Source organism: Aspergillus nomiae (assembly GCF_001204775.2).
Source record: "Aspergillus nomiae NRRL 13137 chromosome Unknown contig00046, whole genome shotgun sequence".
Taxonomy (NCBI): domain Eukaryota; kingdom Fungi; phylum Ascomycota; class Eurotiomycetes; order Eurotiales; family Aspergillaceae; genus Aspergillus; species Aspergillus nomiae.
The window spans coordinates 58,289-83,981 of NW_015378101.1; the positions used below are offsets into that span (position 1 = coordinate 58,289).

The 25,693-nt window shown below is 48.9% G+C and overlaps 9 protein-coding genes across 9 annotated transcripts; 7 read left to right on the forward strand and 2 right to left on the reverse strand.

Moving 5' to 3' along the window:
- Positions 1-152: 152 nt before the first annotated feature.
- On the reverse strand, positions 153-1,471 carry ANOM_002749 (FTR1 family protein; the record flags this gene model as incomplete). Its single annotated transcript, XM_015548006.1, has 4 exons — positions 153-669; positions 745-1,190; positions 1,250-1,374; positions 1,444-1,471. The coding sequence occupies 4 exons, from the start codon at positions 1,469-1,471 to the stop codon at positions 153-155; spliced, it is 1,116 nt and encodes a 371-aa protein (XP_015409632.1).
- Positions 1,472-2,326: 855 nt separating this feature from the next.
- On the forward strand, positions 2,327-4,431 carry fetC (putative ferrooxidoreductase Fet3; the record flags this gene model as incomplete). Its single annotated transcript, XM_015548007.1, has 6 exons — positions 2,327-2,668; positions 2,726-3,220; positions 3,278-3,498; positions 3,556-3,905; positions 3,958-4,258; positions 4,362-4,431. 6 exons carry the CDS (start codon positions 2,327-2,329, stop codon positions 4,429-4,431), a joined length of 1,779 nt encoding a protein of 592 aa, XP_015409636.1.
- A 199-nt stretch (positions 4,432-4,630) lies between these two features.
- On the reverse strand, positions 4,631-5,173 carry ANOM_002751 (putative L-PSP endoribonuclease family protein Brt1; the record flags this gene model as incomplete). The annotated part of the gene is made up of 3 exons (XM_015548008.1): positions 4,631-4,697; positions 4,787-4,944; positions 5,012-5,173. 3 exons carry the CDS (start codon positions 5,171-5,173, stop codon positions 4,631-4,633), a joined length of 387 nt encoding a protein of 128 aa, XP_015409635.1.
- Positions 5,174-5,648: 475 nt separating this feature from the next.
- On the forward strand, positions 5,649-7,097 carry ANOM_002752 (alpha/beta hydrolase). Its single transcript, XM_015548009.1, has 2 exons — positions 5,649-6,184; positions 6,260-7,097. The coding sequence occupies exons 1-2, from the start codon at positions 5,778-5,780 to the stop codon at positions 6,864-6,866; spliced, it is 1,014 nt and encodes a 337-aa protein (XP_015409638.1). The 5' UTR covers positions 5,649-5,777; the 3' UTR covers positions 6,867-7,097.
- A 2,892-nt stretch (positions 7,098-9,989) lies between these two features.
- On the forward strand, positions 9,990-12,720 carry chiA1 (class III chitinase ChiA1; the record flags this gene model as incomplete). The annotated part of the gene is made up of 3 exons (XM_015548010.1): positions 9,990-10,094; positions 10,151-10,589; positions 10,658-12,720. 3 exons carry the CDS (start codon positions 9,990-9,992, stop codon positions 12,718-12,720), a joined length of 2,607 nt encoding a protein of 868 aa, XP_015409637.1.
- Positions 12,721-14,234: 1,514 nt separating this feature from the next.
- On the forward strand, positions 14,235-15,215 carry ANOM_002754 (WW domain protein; the record flags this gene model as incomplete). The annotated part of the gene is made up of 3 exons (XM_015548011.1): positions 14,235-14,718; positions 14,815-14,900; positions 15,009-15,215. The coding sequence occupies 3 exons, from the start codon at positions 14,235-14,237 to the stop codon at positions 15,213-15,215; spliced, it is 777 nt and encodes a 258-aa protein (XP_015409621.1).
- A 460-nt stretch (positions 15,216-15,675) lies between these two features.
- On the forward strand, positions 15,676-16,909 carry ANOM_002755 (CaiB/BaiF CoA transferase family protein; the record flags this gene model as incomplete). The annotated part of the gene is made up of 2 exons (XM_015548012.1): positions 15,676-15,736; positions 15,822-16,909. 2 exons carry the CDS (start codon positions 15,676-15,678, stop codon positions 16,907-16,909), a joined length of 1,149 nt encoding a protein of 382 aa, XP_015409620.1.
- A 2,324-nt stretch (positions 16,910-19,233) lies between these two features.
- ANOM_002756 (uncharacterized protein) lies at positions 19,234-20,292 on the forward strand (the record flags this gene model as incomplete). The annotated part of the gene is made up of 1 exon (XM_015548013.1): positions 19,234-20,292. The coding sequence occupies one exon, from the start codon at positions 19,234-19,236 to the stop codon at positions 20,290-20,292; it is 1,059 nt and encodes a 352-aa protein (XP_015409640.1).
- Positions 20,293-21,364: 1,072 nt separating this feature from the next.
- Positions 21,365-23,580, forward strand: ANOM_002757 (putative chromatin assembly factor 1 subunit A; the record flags this gene model as incomplete). The annotated part of the gene is made up of 6 exons (XM_015548014.1): positions 21,365-21,918; positions 22,081-22,153; positions 22,217-22,510; positions 22,600-23,137; positions 23,194-23,329; positions 23,382-23,580. 6 exons carry the CDS (start codon positions 21,365-21,367, stop codon positions 23,479-23,481), a joined length of 1,695 nt encoding a protein of 564 aa, XP_015409639.1. The 3' UTR covers positions 23,482-23,580.
- Positions 23,581-25,693: the final 2,113 nt, after the last annotated feature.

The following is a 25,693-nucleotide window of genomic DNA, read 5'->3' on the forward strand; positions in this document are numbered from 1 at the left end:
AGTTTGAGACACACTTCAGAAAGTTATGGGACGATTGCGAACAGCTGGTCTCACGAGGGAATTAAGGGATATTGCTCGATGTTCTCTCTCACATTCAATACAGACACCTGTCTACACAATACATCTATTCGCACTGGTAGACGCAAGCCATATTAGACCTCCGTGGCTTGTATTTGCATAACCCCATTCCCCGGTGCTTTATTGTTCGACAATACGCCAACAGCTGCTGTGCTTTCGAGGTTTTCCACGCACCCATCAGCCTTCCGGGTCTTTAGTCGACGGACCAAGGGGTCGATCAATAGCCAACGCCCCTGCTGTTCGCGATACCGCATCATCACGAACCACACAATAACAACAAGCCAGTAGAGATTATATGAGATGACCGAACCATAGGTGGCAGAGTTTTGCCATCCAAGGATGGCATTGAAGATTCCCCATCCCCCGCCGCCATTCACCAAAGGACTGCAGCAATTCACATGCCACACGCTTTGTCGGATGTCATATGATCCAGGACCAGCTCCTGTTTCCGAGGCATCGCCACCGATGAGGTTGCTCCAAGTGTTGTTCTCCAAGAACCAGACGCCTCGGGACAGGAGTCCAGCAGCGACCAGGTAAAGCAGACATGTCGAGATGACCATGAATATTTGAAGTGAGGTTTGGTTCCCGCCCCTATGACACATCGCGAAGACTACGATTAGCATTGGGGTTCAATTTCAATGTCATCCGTATTATTAACACACTCACCGATAAATGATATAACCAACCACCACACCAGCCAGGATTCCCGTGAATACAGGTAGAGGGAACGCGCTTGCGGGGAAGCTGAGACTAACACCTCCGATAAACACCACTGCCTCCAGACCCTCCCGAAGCACTGTGATAAAGGGTAGGATAAACATGAAGTACTTCTGTGACCACTGCTTGATCTTTTCTTTCATTCTCCCTTGAGGTTGAGGCTTTGCCTCTAATGCCTGGGCCAGCTTGACACGCCATTTCTCCTGCAATTTATTCACCCGCAGAAGGGCTGCGCCCATGACCGTGATGATGACGGCGGCGACTAAAGCAAAGATACCTTCCCATAGATCCTCTGTACTGGCAAAATGATCCTTGCCATACCCGTAGAAGGCCCCAATCATGCCACCTCCAATACAGAGGCATATAAATAGCCCGACGGCAACTCCCCACCATACCTACTGGTTGTCAACACTATCTCTATATGGTGGGAACGGAGTGAGAAGAGGGCAGTCACCTGTTTGATCAGCTTTTTGCGAGTAACGGCATCAGTGTCTGACCCCAGTGTCTGCTTGATAAAGGCAAGCAATACAGAAACGATGATGCTGGTCTCAACACATTCTCGAAAGCAGATGAAGAATACTTCGGCAAGTTAGTCAAACTAAGCATTCCCTTCCTAACAGACGGGCCATAGCAAGAAATAACACATACTAGGAACTGCAAATACATCGGTTGTCATGTTGAGTAGAAGATAGGGGATTCAGAAGGGAATAAGAGAGGGCTACAGATGTACTCCGTACAGGAGTCCAGAAAAAAAAATAAATAAAACAACGGCACAACAAGTGATAAATAAAAATATAAAGATATTATGGTGAGACGGGGGGCGGCGTAAGAAAAGAACTTAAGCCACCACCGGCATAAATCGGGGAGAGATTATCTGATTGATTGATTAAAAGATAAAAAAATTATAAAAGTCAAAATCATGATGTGAACTTGTGACTGAAAGAACCGCGTCAAAAAACATGGTGCCAGCGACAGAGAGATCGCTCAACCCCCACTGTTTGCTCGACCATAGGTTAGAATCCTCGTATCATTACCGAATGTAAGTGCAAAGGCAAATTTTCATCTCGTTTAGATGTCCCTATTGGTCATGAGGGGGAGATATGGCCTGAGGACAGGATCAGATAAAGTGGGATCAGCAAGAATCTGGACCCTTTAGCAGTTACTAGTTTACGAGGGAGCAAGGGTTAAGCTTCCGCTAAGCCGTGTCCGATAATCACTTGGCTTTCCATTGACTCTTGAGTGGCCCCATTTGAGGTGGAGGAGGAAGGAAAGACACTAAGACGACTCGGGATAATATGCGCTCAGGGTTCCATGGACCATTCATTTATTACCAGTGATCATCCCTGCGTATGAGGGTTGACCATGCTCCCCGGGACCATCCCACTACCAGGTGCCCACACAGTTGGGATAAAATACGAGAGAGATTTCAAACGGAGGAGAGGAGCCTCCGTTTTTTTCTCTCTTATTCCTTATTCCTAACTGCTTGCGAGCATTCCATCTCCCAAGTGCGTGCGCTGTTTGCTCCCTTATCATGGCACTAGGGCTTTTCTGGTTGGTGGGTTTCCTTGTCCACATTCTCTCAGTGAGTGCCGAGACCCTCAATTATGAATGGAACATCACTTGGGTATCGGCCAATCCAGATGGCTTGCAAGAACGTCTTGTGATTGGTATTAATGGCCAATGGCCCCTTCCGGTGCTCAATTTCACCCTCGGCGATCGAGTGATTGCAAAGGTATACAATGCTTTGGGCAATGAATCTACCAGCATACATTGGCATGGCTTTTTCCAGAATGGAACCACCCATATGGATGGTGCTCCGAGTATAACACAGTGTGACATTGCCCCGGGGTCCACATTCGTTTACAACTTCACTGTGAGTCGCTTTAATTGTACAAGCTGTTGTGAGCCCTCGGTTTGACTGGAGGCGCAGGTAAATCAAACGGGCACCTATTGGTACCACTCACATGCTCGAGGCCAGTACCCAGATGGCCTACGGCAGGCGCTAGTGATCAAGGGTCCTGATGAGCCGTATTCTGACCAGTATGATGAGGAGCGTGTGATTACTCTATCAGAGTGGTATCATGACCCCATGCCGACCCTGCTGAAGCAGTTTATCAGTGTTACAAATCCTACTGGAGCAGAGCCTGTCCCAAAGTCTGCACTCATGAATGATACTCAGAACTTGACCGTAGCTGTTGAGCCAGGGAAGACTTACCTATTTCGTTTAGTCAATGTGGCGGCCTTCGCAAGCCAGTATTTCTGGATTGAGGACCATACCATGAAAATTGTGGAGGTCGATGGCGTATGGACTGAACCAGCTGAAGCCAGTATGATCTATATTACAGCAGCGCAACGCTACAGTTTCTTGGTGACAATGAAAAATGACACAAGCAAGAACTACGCTATGGTGGGAAGTATGGACACGGTAGGGCTCAATTCATTCATTTTTTCATTCATTACTCAGGTTCTTATCACTTGGTAGGACCTCTTCGATGCACTCCCTCCGACTCTGAACTACAACGTTACGGGATGGCTAGTCTACGACGACAAGGCTGAAAAACCGGGTCCGGCTGATATTTCATCATTCGATCCATACGATGACTTCGGACTTGTCCCTGCCGATGGTGAGAAACTATTGGGTGACCCTGACTACACAGTCACTCTCGATCTTTCCATGGATAATCTGGGAGACGGTGCTAATTAGTAATTATACAATCACTCCATATAATTAGTCACTTTTCATTCTCTAACGAGGTACAGTGCCTTCTTCAATGGTATAACATATGTTATGCCTAAAGTGCCAACGCTTTACACGGCTTTATCCACCGGGTCAGCTGCCACAAATTCCACTGTATACGGTTACAATACCAACGCCTTCATCCTGAATAAAGGCGATATCATTGACCTTGTCCTGAACAACGACGACACGGGAAAACATCCTTTCCATCTTCATGGTCATAATTTCCAAGTCGTCGCTCGCAGCGATGAAGACGTAGGTCACTATGATGCCAACAACCATCCTGCTTTCCCGTCAGTCCCGATGCGAAGGGATACTATATACGTGAAGCCGACAGGACACTTTGTCATCCGATTCCGAGCGGATAATCCAGGTGACTTCCGATTCCCATTTAAATTCGCCAGCTGATAGCTAATCGCTGACAGGTGTATGGATCTTTCACTGTCACATCGAATGGCACATGGACGCCGGCCTTGCGGTTGTCCTGATTGAAGCGCCATTAGATCTGCAACAGACACTTACAATTCCAGACGACCACTGGCAGGCATGCGATGCAAGTAATACCTTGAAAGAGGGCAATGCAGCAGGAAACACAAAAGACTTTTACGATCTGACTGGGGCGAACACCTCGGTTCCTCCACTGCCCGCCGGGTTTACTGCGCGAGGCATTGTGGCCTTGGTTTTCAGCTGCATTGCCGCAATTCTAGGTTTAATAAGTATTGTCTGGTATGTGTATTTTCCATATTATATTTTCTCAAGCCTTTGTATCGGCGTTCTTTCACTTGTCGTCTTTCATGGAGTAGCTGCTGTGTACTGACGGGTATACTAGGTATGGCATGGCACCGATTACAGTAAAACAATCGCCAACCGATGAGACGAGGGAAGAAAATAGTAATTAAATAAACTATATATCAAGTATGATTGAGATTTCGATTACTGCATCCATTATACTGTAGTTCACATATCAACTACACTTAGAGAGGCACAGACCGAGCGTATGTAATTTACTTTTTATCTCTTTTGACCTAAACAATATGAATAATAGTGTCATAGCCATGGACATTGGCTCTCTGGTTTACCCAAGCGGGAGAACCTAGTTTACACAGCAGCAATACACTCAATCTCCACATCCGTATTCAAGGGTAGGGTCTTAACTGCCACACATCTACTAAGGTGTCAGCAACAAGAACTTTGCTAATAGATTCCCAGTTTACATAAGAACCACAGAGGTCAAGATAGCAAGAGGAGACTTACGTCCGACAAGGCTTTACATCACCCCAGTACTGCATATAGACGGAATTCATCTCGGCAAAGTTATCCATATCAGACAAGAACACATTCACCTTGAGGACCTTCGTGATATCGCTACCTGCGGCCTCGAGAACATGGGAAAGGTTCTTGATACATTGGTGCTGGTGTCGCTCAGTAGTCTACTCTGATATCATGTAGGTGAATATTATGGGGACGCTAGGTACATACAGTGTGAGCTTTGATGTCCCCATCAACGATCTTGCCGGTTTCTGGGTCCATAGCGACTGCGCCGGAGCAATAAACGACACCATTAGAGACGATAGCTTGAGAGTAGATACCGGGGAGGGGCTTGGGGGCTTTGTCGGTCAGGATCGGAGTTTTGGTGGCCATGTTGATATAGGGTTTTGAAGGTTTAATGGGTTAAACTGATACGTAGTTGAGGAGAACGGGAGATAATGATAGAGAAGAGAGAAAAGAAGAATCAATTATATAGGTGAGGTAGCAAATTGCTCGGGGGCTCAATACTACATGTTGCTACCTCGACTATGGAGTAGTTGATTAAATACTAGTAGGTATACATACGATTTTACGCATGCGGGGAAAGTAACGATATACTCCATCCTCCACCCCCACGTCGACTTCGTGTGCCAATGACATACCAACCAACCCCACTTCACCTCGATTCCCTCCACCATCAGTGGCTGAAAATGCCGAGAATCCTTCAGATCGCTAAGTATCCTATTCATGATCGTGAGAATGCACGCATCTTCAAGGGCCCAAACTCAATCCCTATCAGGATATTGGCATGGAAACCCCCACGTCCCTTGCGTCGGAATGAAACCGTTAATTCTGGAATGTAACGATCTGCATGAGGAGGTGCGGAGGCTGATACGTAAGAAGGTAAACAAAAGGGCGCCGAATTTCCACTGACTCAGAAATCCGTTCACTCTGAAGTTGCACCCCCAGCGGCACAATACTAAGCTACATACACAATATGTCAATCTCGACGCTTCAGCCCCCTTACCCTCTCCATCCTTCTGTGAAGGACCTCTTGGATCCCGAATATATTTCCTTCTATAACAAGTATGTCATCAACCAGCAGCAAGTCCATCTCCAACCCGTCGAAGCCTCCCGAACAAGCGGGGTTCTAATCCCCGGCGGGGGTCCGCTCCTCGAGGTCGGAAAGACAGAGGATATCACGATCAAGCGACGCGCGACAGAAGGTCCAGAAATCCTGTTGCGTGCATTCACCCCAGCTGGGGAGACACCAAACGGAGGGTGGCCAGTGATGCTGTATTTCCATGGAGGCGGATGGGTTTTGGGTAATATCAACACGGAGAATCCGGTTTGCACAAATCTATGCGTGAGGGGAAACTGCGTTGTAGTCACGGTTGATTACAGGTATATATATATACACCAAGCTCACTATCGTATCTCGTACTGGGCCTGAATTACTCGTGCTAATAATGCAAGTAGACTCGCCCCAGAGAATCCCTTTCCCGCAGCCGTCCATGACTGTTGGGAATCTCTTCTCTGGCTGATTTCTGACGGGCCCTCACGACTCTCTATTAACACATCTAAAATGGCGACCGGTGGCTCCTCGGCGGGCGGAAATCTAGCCTCAATCATCACCCACAAGGCCCTGACGCTTTCCCCACCCGTCCATTTCCTCGCCCAGCTCCTCTCTGTTCCAGTGACAGATAACACAGCAACGGTTGAGAACAACGAATCCTACAGACTGTACGAGCACACGCCGGCCCTTCCAGCTGCCAAAATGATCTGGTACCGCGATCACTATCTACCCAATCATGGGGATCGCACCAATCCCGAAGCAAGCCCGTTGTTCTACGAGGGCGATTGGTCGAAGCTGCCGAGGGCATTGGTCATGGTCGGCGAGTTGGATGTGCTCCGAGTGGAGGGAGAGCAGTATGCGGAGAAACTGAAGAAAGCTGGGGTCACGGTGGATTTACAGGTGATGAAAGGCATGCCGCATCCATTCTTGGCGATGGATAAGGCGCTAAAAGAAGGGAAGAGATCGATTACTTTGATGTGTGACCTGTTGAAAGAGGTTTTTTGGTCTTAGTTGCATATTCTAGAGTAAATGTACATCGGGCACTGCATTTGCAATCGATGGAACTAGCATCCACAAAACACATCCTCTCCGTAATTCTAAAGGATATACATTACTATAGAGCTACTGGAGCTATCGCTTTCTCAGCATACCGAGCTCCATCAAGTTCGCTCATAAGAAGAAGGACAAAATAGTTGAACCGAAATGAAAATAATAGAATTCCGCCAGTTATTACTCCTAAATCCTGAGGCATCAGACGGGCAGCTCTACCTATCATTAGCAGCTCCCAAGTAAAGAACTAGTTATCAACATTTCTGGAATCGTTCCCTTTCGAATACTGCTTGTATTATCACGCATTGGAGGTCAGCTTCTATGAATACTATAGGCGCTAATCCGGTGAGCAGAGCTCGTGGCATCGAGCCCCAAATTCATCGCATAATATTCAGAGGATACGTATTAGAAAAACTGCCCAGAATTCGCAGATAATCGCAATCTAAATTCGTCGCCGAGAAGCTTGGAATGTCTCATGTGCGCCAGGTCCCTCTGTAATCCTTACAAAGCTTCGTAGTTCGTTTGATATAGAAACTAACGCCTCGACAGCCTCATGAGGTTACCAAGAGACGGGTGGTTATATTCCTATGTTCAGATCTAGACTGTCGAGTTGACTCCATGGGCTTTCAGACTATGTCTCCCAGATTCTCTATATACTTGACGTAGGCTGAAGTTCAGTTTTATACTTCACCAGTAATAGTGGTGAACCGGAGAATATTCTTGTAGAATCTTCACTTGATCGGGCTTTTCTACCTTACAAAAAGGAAAGAAAAATGGAAAATAAAGGAAAGGGGTTAGAGAATCAAACTGACTCACTGTATTTATTGAGTTTCCTTTGGTTTGCAAGATACAATTTTGAACACCTCAACCCAAGCAATAGAGAAATGAAGGATGAGAGCCCGTTCAAGCATAATGTGGTGAACAACAGAAATTAGTACACACAAAGGAACCAAAGTGCAAAGGGCAAGTGAACTTCTTTCCCATCAAATCGAGTGCGCCTCCCCCCGAAGATAGCTACTAGTGTGGTCCTGGTCCGCTGAAATCATCCCCTTTCCATGTCATAATGCCGAATAAAGCCGATGAGGAATAAATTGATTTCGGGAGGAGAATGATAACTCATATGAATATATCGTTATGCAACGCACGTTTCTCACAATATACGTTTAAATCGTAGATTACGGAAGGGTTAGACAAACACTGTTTCGAATGATAGGGCATTACAAAAGCCACATCTTACTACTAGATGCAGTCTATTCCCTTTAACCGAACTGATTCTATTAAATCAGGCTGTGATCCACCGAGGTTAGATTACCATTGCCTAAATCGGCAAGGTGCTATAGAAGCATTGTTGCATTAATGAGACCGGTGAGGCTCTTCGACGGAGAACAATGGATTATGGAACCCACGGCCAGACGAAACTAATCTCTACTAGGTTGGGGAGTGGAAACTTATGATAGTCTCTCCAATGTCGTCTACCTCAGCGGTTAAGCCTTCACATTCCTACTTTGTGGGCTCATTGTTTGTTTCTCAAATACGAACGGTGGGCTCGTTCATACCTCCACCATCTCCTCCACTAGTGAACCCCCTTTTCCCAATGGACCAGTGTGCTAATGGAGTGGAAATTTCGGTCATTCGAGTCGGACTAAGGAAGTCAATGAACGCCTCTTTTTGCTCCTAGTCGATAGCGTGAGGCAAAGAAACCGGATAGCGGATGTAACCTTTCCCACCTTTAAGATAACCCGTTTATCAGTAGTCCCAGCTACGCTTTGATATATGTTTATATACTAAAATCAGACTGTGGCTGTCTTTATGGCACTATGCCAACCATATTTGGTTGTTGTGTCAGGTACGCTTGGCAGATAAACAGTGTAGATTCTGTCGATCTCGATGATCCGGTCGTGGTTCCGGACAAGGACTGGCAATCAATTGACTCTCATGAAGTTAGCCTCGATGCTAAGTTTTTTTTCTGCCCCCCACGGCACCAATAGGGGATTTATTTGAACTTATGAAAACTGGGTTGGCATGCCACCTGACATCAGCCCAGGGCAAGAATCTGGTCATGTTGATTGGAGTGCCTGAGGAGTGGGGAGAAGTCCCGGTGGTCGACTAGGCCCGATCAGGCGAGTGCCAACTATCCGCTAGACTAGTTTCAGTATGACCCATGGAACCTCAGGCTCTTTACCTGCCACTAGTAGTTAGTCTACTGTAGCTTCGCCTACTGTCCTCCGGAGTAGGTCCGTGATACACCATCATGGTCAATGAATACCGGGCCGAACTTCCCTGCCACTGCAACTCAACGTCTGTCTTGCCACTACTAGTCCTGTACGAACTACTTTTACTACTACTCGAATGTATCCAACCATGTGGCCACAGGGTGCACGCATCACTGATCTCTTTCATTTCATATCATGTTACGATTAGTAAAAGTGTTCCTTAACTATCTCCCGCAGCTCTAGATCTTTTCAAGGAGAGATGTCAGTTCCACTCCGTTGTATGCCTGGTTTGGCCCCTCGTCTGCCTAATGTAGGCCCGATGACTGACCGGCCTTAGAAAATTTAGTCCCTGTCAATGCGGCTCTTCAGCGGAACTATGACCGTCCCCTCGAATCAACGTGAGTTCACTATTCGACGGCAATTTCCGGTGTGCATCTTGCTCCTCTCTCTGGAGCCACTCAGGGCTTTCCATGGTTCGAAGTAGTTAGCGCTTTAATATCGAGTTGCTCACTAGCACAGTCTTTTACTGCAATGGGAAATGCTGCCATCCACCTATTGAGTCCGCTAAGGCCTGGAGTCATGTACATTTCCTGATTTGCCGAGTACTCATCCTTGGACACTCTGTCCTGGTACTACCATGCAAATGGTGACTAAACGTTGGGAGATTGGCTGCTTGCCGGTTCCCCTGAGCATTTACGTATATAGTCGTCCTCCTCATCCATGAATCCTCTACAGTTAGTTCTGTGGCTTTGCTCGCGGCAACCAACCCTCCTAGCAGATGCTTGTCTGCGTCCCTTCGTTGTTATATTCCACGCTCGTTTGATAGCCTCCACTGGCTATTAGCCTGGCCGGTAGTCACTCCTTTTAAATAATGGTATTCATCAAAAGTCTCGCCGTCGCTACGGCAGTCTCAGCCGTCTCTCCTTTGGTGCATGCCTTCGACGCCCAGTCGAAGTCCAATGTTGCAGTCTACTATGTACTTAAATCTAAGCTGAGAATATCTCCAGCGTAGCATTCACTGACCATCTATAGGGCCAAGGGGCTAACCAGCCGCGCCTCAGCCATTTCTGTCAAGAGTCGGCACTAGATATCATCAACATTGGATTTGTCAATGGATTTCCTGATCAGAGCCCTGCCAATTGGCCTGGCAGTAACTTTGGCAACCAATGTGATGGACTGACCTACGAGATTGGCGGGATCAAGACCGACTTGCTCTCAGGCTGCCATCAGATCATGGAAGATATTCCCATCTGCCAGGCAGCCGGCAAAAAGGTTCTATTGTCCATAGGAGGTTCTACCCCCGACAATCAGGAACTCCTCTCAACAGAGAGTGCTATTGGATTTGCCGAATTTCTCTGGGCATCCTTTGGTCCCGTGGACGATACTTGGGTGGCATGGGGCGGTCCCCGTCCGTTTGGCAACGTATCCGTCGATGGGTTTGACTTCGATATAGAGCACAACGGTGGTTTTGGTATGTTATAATATGCGCGTGCCTCTTGAGGTCCCTTTGAATAAGTTTCAAAGACTAACTAATCTCAGGGTACGGAGCTATGGTCACCCGCTTTCGTGAGCTTTTTGCCCAAAAACCTGATCAGAACTTCTACCTGTCTGGGTCCCCTCAATGCCATATACCTGATAAGCAACTGAGCCTCGCCATTGCAACATCCGCATTTGACTTTGTCTGGGTGCAATTTTACAATAACGATGATTGTTCTGCTCGTAATTTCGTTACTGGGGAGGGTTTCAACTTTGACGCCTGGGTCGATATCATCAAGTCTGGCGGGAACCCAGCTGCAAAGCTCTTCGTCGGCCTGCCTGGCAGTGAAGCTGCGGCGCTTGATGGGTACTACTTGACTCCTGATGAGGTCGAGCCTTTGGTCAAAAAATACATGAGGCTTTATCCTGATACATTCGGAGGTATCATGGTTTGGGAAGCGACCCAGTCTGACCGGAACAAAATCAACGGGACTAGCTACGCAGACAACATGAAGAGAATCCTGACTGAACTGGATCCTACGCCTCCCGCTCCGACGAGGTCCCCTTCTAGCTCCGCTATCGCATCAAGCACTCTCATTCGGTCGAGTACTCCAGTCATTTCTGGAATACCAACGCTGTCAAGCACTCCTGCTCAGTCCAGCTCGCTAGCCGCTTCTTCAACCCCGTTGACGTCTAGCACACCTGGCCATTCTAGCTTTCCTATCGCATCAAGCACTCCCATCCATTCTAGCACACCTGCCCAATCGAGCACTCTTATTGTGTCCAGCAGCCCTACTCGGTCCAGCACGCCTGTCCGGTCTAGTACTCCAATTCGTTCAAGCACCCCTATTGCGTCAAGCAGTGCTATCCAGTCTAGCACACCTGTTCAGTCTAGCACACCTGTTCAGTCTAGCACACCTGTTCAGTCTAGCACACCTGTTCAGTCTAGCACACCTGTTCAGTCTAGCACACCTGCTCAGTCAAGCACACCTGCTCAGTCAAGCACTCTAGCACGGTCCAGTACTCCAGTTCATTCCAGCACTTTAGCTCACTCAAGCACCCCTATTGTGTCCAGCATTCCTGTCCGGTCTAGCACTCCCATTCACTCTAATACTCCTATTATATCAAGAAGTACTGTCCAGTCCAGTGCCCCGCCTCACTCAAACACTGCTACTGCATCGAGCACACTAGTTCATTCAAGCACCCTTATTCAGTCAAGACCCCCGTCATCATCAAGCATAATTGCCCAATCAAGTACCCCAGCCAGATCTGCAACTACGTCAACGCCTAGCGTCCCTCGTTGGTCGTCTACCCCGGCCACATCCAGTGCACAATCTGCATCTGCCACTGCCAGTCACTCGAGCTCGCCTATCAGCTCTATGTCTTCGCTAACATCTGGGACCCTGACGATATCGAGCTCATCAGTTTCCCCAGGGACACCATCTGCCTCGGCCATTCTGACAGAGACGATTTCGCCAATACCTTCCGGAACACCCATTCATTCTGGGAACACCGTTTCTTCCGGGGAGCTTACCTCGTCGAGCACTCCAGCTCCTTCCCCCCCGCCGGCCACTTCCGGGGGCCCAGGTCTGTCAAGCTCAGCAACAGTTTCCGAAAACCACTCGCCTACTAAGACGGACGTGTCGACAACGTCCAATTCAACTGGTATTCCGGCACCCTCCACTGTAGCTGCACCATCTACTACTTCTACTTCAAACTCCTCAAGCACTTCCACTACCAGTTCAGACCAAACAGGTCAATCCAGCCTTACCCAGTCGCATACTTCCCATAGTACTACTGCCTCCTCGTCGACCCACGCAGCCACATCGGCGGGCGCGGGACCGGACAACGGAAACGCAACAGTTACGAGTACGATTACTTCCGGAATAGCGACTCCTACCGTCACACCTACAGGTACTACCTCGGAGCCTCTCACTGTCACGACTGTTATCGTCACCTCGTACGTTGATATCTGTCCCACGGGGTTCACGACGATCACCACGACTTATACCACGACATACTGCCCTGGGACAGTATCCGCAACCGCTACAGCTACGAACCTTCCCTCTGGATCTGGGTCCCAGACCGCTATCTCTACTCCCCCTGAGGCTGGACCTCAACTGTGACTGTCTGTACACATTGTGCGCCAACACCAACTACGGTGACACTTACTCTGCCCGTGTCTACTACAACTACTCCAGCTATCACTGTGCCAGCACAGCAGACCACCAATGTTCCACCTGCTGAGGATTGGACCACAACAGTTACTATCTGTACAGAATGTGCATCAACGCCAACTACATTGACACTTACTGTTCCTGCCGCGGGAGCTGGCTCTAAATCCACCAACCCTGTCAGCGCCACCCCTGTCGAGCAGACTAGCAGCCCATCCGGACATGAAAGCTCCCTTAACCCCGTAGTTACAGATACTGTCACTAGTCACAGCCAGAACCTTTCGAGGACTTCTTCTGTGATTGTTGGAACAGGCCGTGCGCATCCGTCATCCTCAACCTTGGCTGCCAGACCCTCGACTAGTGGATCTCGAGTTCCTGTGGCTCCCAGCGAGACGCAGGATAATGTGTCACCCATCTTCACGGGTGCTGCATCGCCGCCTGCTAGACTAGGCCACGGAGTTGCTACTTTTGTCGCTCTTGTTTTGGCTGTATTCCTTTCGATGTGAAGCCTTCCGCTTCTATGACCATGGCCAATGCATTCGGTTTACTTTTCACTTCTAATTACCCCTCTTATTGAATTTATTTCTTGTTCCATTTCTGACTTTCCCCACGTGCTTTGTCCAAAGCATGTCGTTCATTGAGCTGATCAAATGACCAAGTAATGTTTATATGTTATGTACCGGAATGGAAGACGTCTGTTGATTATTTTCATTCTTTGAACTGGCTTTCTCCTGTGTGCAAGCCTTAGTCCCTCCTTTTTGTATCTCATGATCACAATAAAATCGAATGTCTCGTTACCGGGAATTATTACGGGAACCTGGTACAATACCAACAAGCTCTCGGCCAAGCCGGGACGATCCGACAGAACCAAAACTGTATTCGATACAAAGGCGGTGGGAGCGGTGGGGTCACCATTGTTTACTAGTATGAGGGCCAAAGGGATCATAGGTTGATCTTTATTGAACAGATGCCCCAGGGTCACCGCTGGTATGGAAACATGGTGTATGTTTGAAGCGTCCATTTCAGGGTACTGTACATACATAGAACCCCAATTCCGTGCTATACAAGCTGACTATTATAGTCTACTGTTATACAAAGTACGGAGAATGTTCATGTATACAGGTACCAACGCTAATGAATCATACCATCATGGGAACTATGGGTCTACCTAGCTTCGCTTCGCTTCAGCTATCGCTACCGTACACCCGTATTATCCATACCATACAGTGCTGAATTGTCAGGGTCCAGGTTGAGGATAGATCTGGGGCCAGGCTAAAGCCCCAATCTAAAGACTACGCCCCAATAGCAGTGCTTAATCCCCTTTTGCCCTTAATTACCCCTCCTATGTTTCAGCTATTTCTAGAGCATATATCTAACACCTCCTTTCCTTCCCCTTTCTTTACAATACTCCACTCTTCCTCTTCTCTTCCATTCTACGATCAGATCTTGCTCCTACCAGAACCACAATGGATTTCGTCAGCAAACTCGCCGAAAAGTTCCTCGACAAGGACAAGTCCAGCAGCAGCCAAGAAGGCTACGGCAACCAGGGCGGATACGGTGGACAGCAGTCCGGAAGCTATGGCGGCGGCTACCCTCAACCGCAACAACATTCAGGCCCTCAAGTGTCTCCCCCTTGGGTCGCCCGGTGGGATGAGCAGTCACAGCGCTGGTTCTACGTGAACGAGCAGACCGGCGAGAGGACCTGGAACCACCCAGGCCAGGGCGGTGGCTACGGACAGCCGCAGCCTTCCTACGGTGGCGGTGCGCCTTACGGTGGAGAGCAGTCGTATGGCCAGCAGCCCTCGTATGGAGGATATGGTGATTCGCGCCAGGGAGATTACTATCAGCAGCAGGAGCCTAAGAAGGATCACTCTACGGCGAAAATTGCGGGTGCTGCGGCTTTAGGTGTGGCTGGTGGAGCGTTGGCAGCGTATGGTATCCATGAAGCGCGTAAGTCTTTTTCTCTCCCTTTACCGCCATTTCTCGTTTCTCCAGGCCGGGTATCCCCATGTTTGTTTGCTTTGCAACGGGACTGACGCGTACTAGATGAGAGCTGGGAAGAGAATAAGGAAGAGGTGAAACAAAATGTAGAGGATTTCCCTGAAAATGCGGCGGAATGGACCGGCGAAAAGGTATGTCTTTGCCTTTTTCTTCTCTTATGCCTCTTTTTCTTTTTTATTTTTTTGTGAATTGGATTCATGTTTAATCGGGCATGTTCGGGTTACTAATGTATGCATCAGGTCGGTGAGGTCGAAGCAGGTTGGGATCGCGCCGAAGATCGAGTCGAAGAAGGCTGGGATCACACCGTCAATGCGGTTGAGGACTTCCCCGAAAATGCTGCAGAGTGGACTGGCGAAAAGGTCGGAGCCGTGGAACGGTTCGGTGATGATATGCACGATGCATACGAACGGGGAGAGGATGAGGGCCGCCGTGACGACGATTGGTAGTTCTGGGAACTCCGAAGTATTCCTCGGTCGGATATTGCAGGGTTGGGTTTAGAAGAGATCTTTTTATATTACTACCACTCGAAGTTGGCTCTATTGAAACTCATGGGACTATTCCCTTTCGGGAACATTCAGGGGACACCCCCCTGTTATGTCACTATTTATGCAAACATTACGCTCAAGCATTCATACCTAGGTAATAAGTAGTAGCATCTGGCTATACACCGCAGGATCAAGAGAAGGGAAACCGAAGAGGAACTTCCTCTTGACCACACGCTTCCCCGCACGTGTCCCCCGGACCTCGGTTGCGGAGTGTGCCTCAGCATCTTTATAATTCAAGTATGTGATACTCGTCACATCGCGGTCAAATCTTCTGTTTTTCCTTTTCTAGTTGGAAGGGGTACCGCTTGTTAACTTCAGACCCAAGAGTTGACCGCGTAACTGTCCGATCAATTCATACAGAATGTCCACCACACTACCCCTCGCAGGAATTCGCGTGGTCGAGCTTGCAGGCCTAGCTCCCGGTTGGTCTTGACCGCAATTTAAATCTGCCGGTAGTATGCCGGTATACCTAATGCAATTACGTGTTTTACTGACTGGGACTTACAGGTCCATTTGCTGGACTATTGCTTGCAGATTACGGGGCGACCGTGCTGCGCATCGATCGGCCAAATGCCGTGAGCAGCGATCAGTTAACGCGTCGGAAAACCTCGATCACCCTGGACCTACGAAACGCAGCATCGCACAGCGTCCTCCTTTCGGTGTTGGCCAATGCCGATGTCCTCATCGACCCTTACCGCCCCGGCGTCTTAGAACGCCTGGGTCTTTCCCCATCGGAGGTCCTCCTGAAGCTTAACCCTCGCTTGATTGTGGCGCGCATGACGGGATTCCGACGAGACGGTAAATACAAGCACATGGCGGGTCACGATATCAACTACATCGCGGTGTCGGGTGTCCTCTCCATGCTGGGGCGAGCAGGCGAACCTCCTTATGCCCCGGGTAATATCATTGGCGACTTCGCGGGCGGAGGTGCCATGTGTTTCATGGGGATATTGCTGGCTCTGATGTCTCGCACACGTACAGGACGCGGCCAAGTCGTAGAGGCCAACATGGTCGATGGTTCCGCGTACCTAGCGGCGATGCCGCGACTGAACCGACAAACACCGATGTGGAGCGAGCCTCGCGGACAGAACACCCTAGACGGCGGCAGTCCGTTTTATGACACGTATGAGACCAAAGACAAGGGCAAGTATTTCGCTGTTGGAGCGTTGGAGCCCCAATTTTATGCTGCGCTACTCAAGGGGCTCGGGTTCGGTTTGGAGGAACTTCCCTCACGCGACAATAGAGAGAATTGGCCGGCGCTCCGAGCGGCGTTTGCGAAGCGATTCAAAGAGAAGACGCGAGCGGAGTGGGAATCTATTTTTGACGGCACTGATGCTTGCGCGACACCAGTCTTGGAGCAGGATGAGCTCGAGCAGGGGGGCTTTGAACAACGGCCTGCCGTTCATCTCGTTGATACGCCAGCACTGCCCATTGCGGCCGACGATGGGGGCTGGACGGGGGGTGGCCTGACCCCCGGGGAAGGTGGACAGGAGACGTTGGAGGCCTGGTTAGGATGGAAAGAGGGTCGCGAATATGATGTCAGATCCGATGGGGCCTTGATGAAGACTGGAGAGGAGGGGAAGGCGAAGCTGTGAGGATGAGACGATGATACTAGTAATACAAGGCGAACCAGATAATACGGTTGTATGGGTTGATCAACTTGATTGTGTCCGCGGTTCGGATGAACTCTCGCGGCCGTAGGGCTGAGGTCCCGTGCACTCGATTTGGTAATCAACCCCCTCATCTGATGGTCCGACTCGAAATTACTGCTTTTGATCAGTGGTGCTGTCATTGACTTTTGAATTCAATCGGAAGGGCAGTGCATTAACGTTGTACCTATTACTAGTTTGATGTCTAAAACCAGAGAACGAGAAAAGGGTAAAAAGGCCAAAAAAGAAGAAAAGGCAAGCAGCACTAAAAAAAAGAAAAGAAAAGAAAAGAAAAGAGAAAAAAAACGTTTGTCATCTGGGACAACTTTATGCACCGACACTTTCATCCTGTATAAAATCGGTCCAACTGATCTATTCCGTATCTACGTCCAATCTCCTGTGCGTGATTAAAGCCAAGAAATAAAGTAATTGAGAAAAAAAAGTACAGGGTGAGACAGTCCGATTCATGGCGAGCTGAAAGACCCATCCCAGTCAGCCGCTGGTTGGAGGAACATGTTACCGTGCCAATGTATGTAACAACACATGTTAACTTCGCGGGGATTGATTCGATACCCGTGTCATGGTCACGTCATTATTGGTTATTTCCGTCCGGAATCGTGCATCCGTCCTGAGAGATCAGACGCGATAGGTTACCACTGGAATCAAGGTCACAATCATGCTATGGAGGCGTACTACTGGTACGGAGTAATACTACCGTATCTCGGGCTTGTCCCAAGATAACAACCAGACTTGGAAACTTGGAAGCACTGAGGGGTAGGAAAATAGTTAAGTCAATAAAAATGAAAAAAAGAAAGGAAAAGTAACTTTTGCAAAACTAAAACGGTGGCCCCAGCTGACAGGTACGATGTTACTTACATACCCTGTACAGTATAGAGTACTACCGGTACCTGGATCATTCTGAGTCCCCTCTCCCCCCTTCCATTTTATGAAGCATTCCTGCCTTGTTACCACTCATCGGTTCGAAGCTCGGACATCTAACTACAATTTCGGCTGCTTCATTTCCCGAGCCTTCCGGATGTTTCATATGTGGAGTATTCTACGTCATTCATCTGTGTTGTGCTGTGGTTCTGGGGGGAAATTTTTCGACTGTTCCTAGCGGGTGACTAAGGGTACTAGTTGGTACTGTGTACCTGTACTATTGTTCCCCTTTATTCCTGCGTGGGAGTACCATGTACGGGCTCGGTACCTAGTGCACTCTGTAATATTGCCTGGTATAGCCCAATACCAGCACTGTCCCACCACGTGCGGGTAGGTGTGGCGCAGTCCGGCCCTATCTCCTGATGATCTCTTTCGGATCCGCGATACGGTCATTGCCATGGAGCTTTGAAGGCCAAGGTCGGTTCTGAGCCACTTGGAAGTTATGACTGGTCCGATGTCTCAGCTTCCCTTTGGTGATCACCGAGTGGTTACCAAGGTGTGGATGAGTCGTGGCTGTGCGAGAAGGTTTGACCCCATCTCACTATTCATTGTCCGTAATTTACCTCCGTATTGCACACTTTCGTATTCGGTACCGCTGGCCACTGGGGCCCGTCACACTTGGTTTTTGCGCCTTAAAGTTCTCTCCTCTTCTTTTTCTTCCTCCCCGTCGCAAAGAGCCGAAGCGACCGATCGCTCTTCCAAGTTCTGAATGCGCTGTAATTTATTTCCTGTCTTTCTCCTCTTTCTCCGACCTTGATAAACAGACCTCCTCCCCAGCGGGCAACGTGGGATCGGTGCTCCTTTGTGTACAATCGCTGTCGTCAGCTTTGTCTCGAAATTGACCCCTCCGCCATACATTGAATCAATGTCCCCTGCAAGTGTGACCTGGTAAAATTGGGTACCCGCCAAGTGCCAGGCAAATCGTTTCTCACAGCATCACTGTTGCTACGGAAAAGTAGATCTGACAGCCCTTCCTGGCCTTGCCAACAAGCTCTTCTTCATCCTTCTTCCCAATTACTGGCATCACTCACTTGCACGGCTTCCTCCTGCACCGGTCCCTGTTGCCAGTACCGTACAACAACGGAAGCGCTGGCCGTTCATTGATCCGTTACCTCCAGGGCGGCTCGGCTTGCCTTACGTATCCCCTCAATTCACACTGCACGGCGAGTACGACGCTTTCTATATCCCCTTCAGAGTATTACCCCCCTTGGGTAGTGTTGGCCGGTCTCTGCCGCCATTTTTGGACGGCGTAAATAGCCTCTCCCTTTCTTCCGAGACTCCTCTGTCTCTTTTAAAGATACATGGCAGGCGTGCAACTGCAACAACCCACCATGACCGACTACCGATTGCCGCTCCATCAGCCACCACCTGCTCGGAAACCGGTTCCTGGGATGCATGCTGGTTATCCATTCCAGTCCTATGATGGACCTCATAAGCAACAGCTATCTCCTCACCCTTCCCTCACTCACAATCGGGGCCGGATGCCTTCGGCCAGTGCGTCGTCGCCCTATCTGGCTCAGCAGCAACCGTACTCCAATACCCCTTCGCCACATCATACCATGACTTCTACTCCTAGTTACCCTCCTTCGAGAAGAATGTCGAGCGCGACGACCTCCACGAGCTCGACTGGCAACGCCGCGGGTCACTCCGCCGTTTCCGATATCCGCAGAAGCACGTCGTCACGTTCCGCCAACTCTCAGCTGGGTTATGTAGCTCTGATGCGGAGGCAGAAGGCCACGGTGTGGTGTGATCGATCACAGCCGGAGGATCCCCGACTCCGAGCCCAAAAGCTTGCCGACAAGAAGAGAGCGTACCTCGAAGTCCATGGCGCAGGCGCCGGTGGACGGGCGGGTACCCTTGGAAGCGGTAAAATTAAACACTCCAAGGGAGGCACTGATTTCTCACCCTCAAACCTCGTGTCGGCGACTGTTCCCGTACGACTCAGTGCTAATGAAGTGGGGGATGCAGATGAGGATGCACACAGCGATTATGGATTTCCTCATCGTCGCACCGGCAGCGGTCGCAGCTCTTTGGGAAGTAACCACCGTTATCCCAGTGGCTATCAGCGGACGCCCCAGGGCACCGTGGGCAGTAACAGCACTTCTCCGAGCGAGAAAACGGATTTGCCTAATGTCACGGAGCATCCGCCGGCGGAAAGCACCGAGGAAAAGAAAGTCAAAGATGACGCCGCTACCACCTACAGCTTCGAGGCCGCAGATGAGGACAATTTCGGGAGCGTAGGGGAGATGGCTGCCCCCAGTGCAGTTACCACGGCGGCCGAAAAGGCGAGGAGGGCGGACGAACTAAGACGGCGAGGTAGTGTGGACGATCGCACGAGCACGATGACCAATGTCCGACTTTTTGTTGCAAATCCAGACCTCAGTGATTAGTGGCACTTTGTATCGTCATATATCGCATTTATCTTTCGGATCTATACTCACGAAAATACCCAGCTCGGCTGAAGTTTGGCAAACAGTCCGACCTCATGCAGTTTATGCCAACCTTTTTTATCTCTTTCTTTTCTCTGCTTCTACCTTACCCTTCTATGTTTCTTCTCTCCAGGATTGCTCTCGGCGAGTAGTGCTCGAGCCCGGCCTGGATCCCGGGGCCCCGTACCTCGGTTTTGTGCTGCGTGCAGGCAGCCTGATGCATTGCGCTTCTTGTTCTGTTTTATTCCCCTCACTGCATGTTTTGGCGCCTGTGCTTCTAAAGCATTGGGTTGCGTGCTACTGATCTTGTATCAGTGGCACCTTGGGCGTCTTTTATGGATTTACGAGCAGCTAGTAATAATAATATCGTCTGTACATACTTTGCAACCTGTGCTATTAGTGGTGTATATCGATTCAATTTGCGTGTAGGGTTGCAAGATTTATTATACCCTTAACAAATTAAGTTGAGCTACATTAAACAGACTACAATCTAGTACCCTAATGCGAACGTTGAAGCAATGAACAAGTCTAAGCCATAGAAACTACTAAGTTGGTTGCTTGGTTGGTTAGAATACTATCATTCCCCCAACTTACATAATCCCCCACACGTGCCCCTGACGCGAAGCAGTCGCGCCCGACAATCCAATTAACGCGTTTCCGACTCAACAACCAATCCCTCCGATGACATGCCAGACCGAGGGTTCTATATACTGTCGCGGAATTGCTTTTCCATTAGACTATCTCTATTGACATATTATTATTATTAGTATTCTACGAGGCGAGACTGTACGTTGTTTGAGTCATTGAGGGGAGTTCTTGTCATTTTCCTTGTTCCTGGTGAACTGACCCGACCCAACCCAACCCGATTTGTTCGATGTGTGAGAGTACCGACTTTCTACCCTTGACTCCAGCCCCCGGTTTACTTCAACCTCATTTTTAAACCTGTCTTGAGTAATCATTACCCGGGTCCAATCCCCCAACAAGAAAAAAAGGAGGGAAGGGAAGGAAAGAAGGAAAAAGCAAACGACTGAAAATGGAGGTCTCGATGGACACAAGTCCAGCCGCCGCGCTCTCTCCCCTCCCCCAATCACAATCACAATCGCAGCAACCATCATCAACGGCGACATCTACAGCATCCTATTCTGCATCTCCGACGACCTCCAGGAAACGTTCCGTCCAAGAAATCGACGCACACGCCACTGTTGACCCCTCCGACAAAACAAAATCCCCAACATATACCGACAAAGAAAACCAGGAGAATGCCGATCCCTCGTTACAAAGTTCTACACGTGTGTCCCCTGTCTTGGAGATGAGCCACGTATTGATTGTAGGTGGGGGCGCGAAGCCCAATGATGAGGTCCCGGTACGGAATACGAAGGAGGCTACGCTGGGGAAATCGGTTCCTAGTCCCGGATCAACCCATTTGTCTACGGATGCGGGCGCGGATACCCCTGCCGCTAAGAAGAGGAAGCTCTCTCCTGCGAGTAAGGAGGCTAAACAACAGGAGAAAGAAGCCAAGCAGCTGGAAAAGGAGACCAAGGAACGTCAACGATTAGAAGAAAAGGCAAAAAAGAAGAGGAGAAGAGAGTGAAGGAAGAGGAGAAGAAAAACGGGACGCTGAGCGAGAGGAAGAACGTAAACGGAAGGAGGAGAAAAAGAAGGCGAAGGAAGAGGAGAAGGCTGCGAAAGAAGAAGAAAGAAAGAAAAAGGAGGCAGCCAAAGAGGAGGAGAAGCGGGCGAAAGAAGAAGAAAAAAGAAGAAAGAAGCAGCCAAAGAGGAGGAGAAGCGGAAAAAGGAGGAAGAGAAATTGAAGAAGGAGAGAGTAAGCTTCCTACACCGACAACTCAGGCCCTCATGTATGGCTCGTCTAACAGTTCACTCGTAGGCTCAACCCAAGCTGAATGCCTTCTTCGCGAAACCAAAGCCTCCTGTGCAGCCCTCAAGCTCAGCGATTAGTGCGTCGCCCAAGAAGTCGTCTGGGGGTGATGACACAAATGAACCCTCTCACGAAGCTGGCACTGTGTCAGATTATCAACGAGCATTTCCTGAATTCTTCTTACAGTCTCACACGAAAGTCGCCCCACCGCATGTGTTTCAACGTGATCCAGAGGCCCTTCGACTAATGAGAGAGAAGCTTGATGCGTCCATGAAGTCGTCTAATAACTCAGAAGAAGCTCTTGTATTTCGGCCTCGGAAATTTTCAACATGATGCCATACAAGCGACGGCGAGGAAGACTGCCTGCTTCTGTCAGGGAAATCCTCCAACAGATTCAAAGCCTGGACGATCAAGCAGGGACGTCGGAGGCTGTACAGCGACAACGGGGTCTTCTAAAGGAGGTCCGAATGAAATCTCTGAGGTTTGGTGAAGATGTCCGACCCCCCTATCAAGGAACATACTCTAAGCCCCTGTCCGAATCGTCGGCCTACAAGATGATGCGGAACCCCTTCTACCGCGGCTTACCTGAGACGAATTACGACTATGACTCCGAGGCTGAATGGGAGGAGCCGGAAGAAGGCGAGGAACTCGACTCGGAGGAGGAGGAAGAAATGAGCGAAGACGGCGAGGACGACATGGATGGCTTCTTGGACGATGAGGAAGACCAAGTGGTTGATGGGAAGAGACGTCTTATCGTTGGCGATCTAGAGCCCGTCTGCACCGGCATTCAATGGCACGATCAGGGTGTGAAACCGGAGTTGAAAGCATACAGGGTCGAGACCATATCAGATGCAGTGTCGTTACCTATTGACCCATTCTCAACGGTGTACTGGCAAAAACCCAAGGCATCGGAGCCAGCTCAGACCAGTGGTGCGGGACGATCATCGCTTCACTCTTTCTTGGGTAACCCGAGTGCGTCGACGCAGGACGCAGCGCACTGCCACTGTTGGGGTCCGGGAAATCCAAGCGACCCTTCCCATCGGAATTGCTGGCGGAGTTCAAGCAAGTTGTGGACGGAAGCGATCTGTCGAAGTTAGGGTTGATCGAAATTCTGAAGAAAAGGTCGGTAAAGCAGGGTCCCTTCAGTTTCATCTGTCGCTAATGATAACCCCAGGTTTCCGAAGGTTTCTAAAGATGCCTTGAAAGACACGTTGAACAGCGTGGCTACTCGGGTTGGACAGAAAGAGGCTGAGAAGAAATGGGTTTGCAAATAGTGATGGTATTGGAGGAGACATGACAGCAAGCGTTCGATGTTCCGAAGAAAGACAACGCATGCCACGGATGGCTGGAGTTCTGGCGTCAGGTTCACCTTGGGTTGTGCTGGGAATAGACTACCCTTGAGGGAAATTTATTGGTTGCGGGTACTTCAGATCCTCAAGTACCAGTGGAATTGCATGATTATTCGCAGCCACTGGTTTGTTTGCGATTGATGTGTAATGACGGCGATTGCTTTAGAGGGCCAGTGCAATGGGAGCTGGACGTTGATATTGTATATGGAGATACTATACGGAGCCGGGTTATTAACTACATGGGCCGCTATTTTTTTATTTATTTTTATCAATGATACCTCCTGCACATCTACAAGGGACAAACCCTAACTCAGTCCGACGTTTGAGAGGAAAGCCGGGGAAACGCGTAAAAAATAAAAATAAAAAAAAAAAAAAAAGGAAAGAAAAGAAAAGAAAAGCAATCAGAAGAAATGAAATAAAATAGAAGGTGCTAAAACTGGATCACATCGAATAGTTCATTTTTCTCAACCATAGCTGTAGTGTGTTGATGACACGGTAGGTGATCATGCAGTTCTAGACAGGAGCATGCGTGAGCAAGTATGAGTTGTTACTGAAGGTATGGCGATTGGCATGCAAACATGACTGGGTTCAAGTGATTCAGCTGAGGATATCATCTGGACTAGACTGCTTTAGGGCTAGTCGGGGCAAGTTGATCAGTGGCGGTTGAACACGTGCCAGTGGGGTTCTGGAGTCATTAGGAAGAATGATTAATACGAAGCGGCGATGTTTGGGACTAGTTTATTTGTTGTTGCTGGGGCATTGATTGCTGTTGATTCCTTTAGTTTTCTTTTTCTTTTCTTTTTCTTTTACTTTTGGGTTCGGTCTTTGCTTTGCTGTCACTGCGGAGTAGTTTCGGCAGTACTAAGATGGATATCTTCCTAGTTGCAAACATTCGGAGGAATTCCCACTATTCATACTATCTAATGATCCTTCTAGGAACCTGGCACCGTTACTAGTGGACCACTAGTATGTATCTCACCTCTCTTAGATGACTGAGGGAAGAGGGGGGGGAAGAGAAAGTAAGATGCAGTTTCATGCATCCCAACCCCCAGAAACAGGAAATGGACCAGAAATCCCCTCCTAAACCTCAAGGCCAGCAGTAAGGGGTGGTTGGGCAACGAATCATGGGGCACGGAGGGAGCCAACCGGAGCCATCATGCATGTATGCAGTGCCAACGCATCACTGACGGTTTAACTCTTCCTCCTTAGGTACTTAGTTTGTACTTGTCCCCGACTAGTTCCAAGTGGTGGTACATACATTTCTGAACTGTACAAGTCGTCTATGTATCATTCGACTCGCATTGATTGTGTTGCGATCGTCCTCGGCCTTTTGTAAAAAAGAAAAATAAAAAATAAAAAATAAACAAATTCTACCTTTTTTTTTTTTGATTTTCTCTTCCTCGTCTTCCGTTGCTCTCCCGCCATCTGCCATTCTTAGTACCTCGAACGAAATAATTGAGTAGAAATCCCCTACGCGGGACGGAGGAAGTGGGGGGGGGGGCGCTGTTCTTAGTATAGGTATTGATGATTTTGCAGCAGAACAGGAGAAAGATGGTGGGATTTCAGCAATAACTTTTTTTATTTGGGGGTTGATCTTCGTGTTGAACTAGATCACATCAAAAATGACATTTGCTAGTGATTTGCGAATGTTTAATATTCTCGTTGGTTTTATAAGAAGAGGATATTGAAGAAAAGGGAACCATATAGTACACACATATGTACGGAGTATGTACATACTCCACATCCACATCCACACACAGAGGAAATGGAAAACTATGGGCCCTAAATAAAGTATTTTCCATAGTTGCAGTCTCTCGAGAGTCACACCAACATTGCCTCACTTAAACCCAGTGTACGCCTGCAGTTGTCCCTCCACTGCATCCGTCCGATTCGAGTCACCGCCAGCCTGGCACTTGGCTCCCGGCGAACAAATAGGAAAGCGTCGTGCTTGTTCGCTTGCTTATTCTCCGTCCCAACTTGACTCTATTGTTATTGCCCCTACTTTAGTGGCATACTCATACATACATATTGCCAACAGACATCATCCAACCTGAACCAAAGAAAGTCTCCTTTCGTCGCCCATTTCCCCCCCTCCCCTCCGCGTTCGTCCAACCATTACAGGCCGAGTGACTCCAAC